The sequence below is a fragment of the Centruroides sculpturatus genome, unplaced genomic scaffold (assembly GCF_000671375.1).
Source record: "Centruroides sculpturatus isolate CEXI.00-Female unplaced genomic scaffold, Cexi_2.0 scaffold898, whole genome shotgun sequence".
Classification (NCBI taxonomy): domain Eukaryota; kingdom Metazoa; phylum Arthropoda; class Arachnida; order Scorpiones; family Buthidae; genus Centruroides; species Centruroides sculpturatus.
Window position 1 is genome coordinate 10742 of NW_019385136.1, and position 2109 is coordinate 12850.

At 30.6% G+C, this 2109-nt stretch overlaps 1 protein-coding gene across 1 annotated transcript in view; it reads right to left on the reverse strand.

The window, feature by feature from the left end:
* Positions 1 to 217: 217 nt before the first annotated feature.
* Positions 218 to 2109, reverse strand: part of LOC111635289 — a 42514-nt gene continuing 40622 nt past the window's right edge. The window contains exon 8 of the mRNA XM_023380217.1: positions 218 to 1366. Coding sequence (XP_023235985.1) covers positions 1039 to 1366 — 328 coding nt within the window. The 3' untranslated portion in view covers positions 218 to 1038. The remainder of the gene's footprint in view (positions 1367 to 2109) is intronic.

The window sequence follows — 2109 nt, forward strand, 5'->3', positions numbered from 1 at the left end:
ACTTACCGTTACTCTCCTATGATGTCTTGCTTTGCCCAGATTCGCCCTTCTCCGGAGACTTTCGCCTGAAGCTGTGCCGCACGCCTCGGGCTGTTGATCGCAACGTACGACATTGAGGAACTGAAAGGAGAACTGTGAACTGAACATCAGNTTTGTTTTCTGTGAAACTCTGTAGCATTATCTGTAAAGCCAGTATAATAAGTCATGATATTAGAAGATATGTACTTGTAGACAAAAATTTATATTTTATTAAGTCAAGGACAATGAGGCATTTTAATTGAATGTCAGACTCTTGAGTTGACATTTCATTCATTCCCTGAGCTGTGTTACATCGCAACTTTGCAAAACGTTGTAAGAAACTTTTGTGTACATAATAAACGGGTTAAAAGATGGAAAGCCTGCCTCAGTGAGTATTTCCACTCCCACACCACAGTGTTGACCACTCAATTGTCCTGACATTTCTACACCAGTCGGCTAACCTCACAATTGGGCAGACTAAGAAATGGGGTCCCAGTAATGGCAATGCATGTCTAAATTGTCACCGTGTGGCAGCAGCAGCTCTTTCAAGTGTATGCACATAAAAATTGGAGTGTTGACAGACATTCTCTGACACACATTTATTCACAAAACTACAAACATTCAAGGAGAACATCCTATATCTGAAACGATTTAATTATGTAGAAAACATATTAAAATTTACAACCTATTTCCAGACAAAGAAATATTAGATAACATACTGTACTCCAGCATTGCTCTAGTACACAATTTTGAAGAAGGTCATAACCAAAGTTAAATATTAACAGTAAAATAATATTTTAAATTTCCACTTTTCTTATAATTAGAAAAAATATTAAATTTTATTTTATTTCCACTTATTTGTATGGAAACTTTCAAATCACCCAGTATAATTATATTATTCTTTTCATATAAAACTATTTAACGTATAAAAAACTGTTTACATTATTATTTATTACAGTTTATAATATAAAAATAATTTACAAAGATTACAATTCATAAAATACAAGAATTAAAATATCTTCATAAACTCAACTGAGCAACAATTTCATCAGTTTCAAGTTCTTTTTCTAGTAACTTAAATCTGAAATTGCAATACTCTTTAAAATCTAACACCGCATTATCTAAACACATGTGACTTAATTGTGCATCCAGTTGGCAACTTTCACTGTTTTTAACAGAATTTTCATGTACAAAAGATAATATTAATTGTAATTCTTCTTTTAATGATGAATTCAAATTTGGATTTTCTTTATCGACGTTAATAACGTTTTTGACAGCATGAATATTAATATCTTCGGGAAGCAAATCTTGAAGCCAACGAATAAAAATTAGAAGTTGAGTCGTTTCCCTAAAATATTCAAATTTTTTGAAATTTAATTAATTTGAGATATAAATATAGTAAAATATGGAATAAAAACAGTATAAAATCATATAAAGTTTCAATATTATATTGGCAAGAAAGAATTTTAAGTGAACTATGATACACTTTCATGTAGAACCTAATAACATAAAAAAGCCAGAATATATTCAAAATCCAGAAATTATCATTATAAAATTGCTTTTATTATATCATTAAATTTAAACAAAAAATATAATTTACATCATCAGAAACTTTTTAATTCTGAATAATGTGAACAGAAAAGCCAAACAAACAAGTAATAAGTGAAAATAAAACCATGAGACCAGATGGTCAAGCTGTTAAGGCAGCAGCCTACCACTCTGGGGTCCCATGATTGATTCTGGACAAGTCAAAAACCCCAGAAATTTTTTGGGAGAATACTGTCCAGATATATTGGGCCCTGCCTTCACTATCTGGCTGCCCTATTAAGGATCTTGTTGAACCAACAGTGGACATGCTAAAAGTAGGCCATCTTAGAGCCCACAAAATGGAGACAGTTAAAAAAAAAAATAAATATAATCATGAAATACATAATGTAATTGAATAATTAAAGTAAATAATTCATAAATAAATAACGAATATAATAAATAAATAATTAATCTCTAATTAAATTACTATAAATACAATAAACATCAAATTACCAATACAGTAGAACCTCGATTATCCGGACTGATTGGGGATGAAGGTAGTCC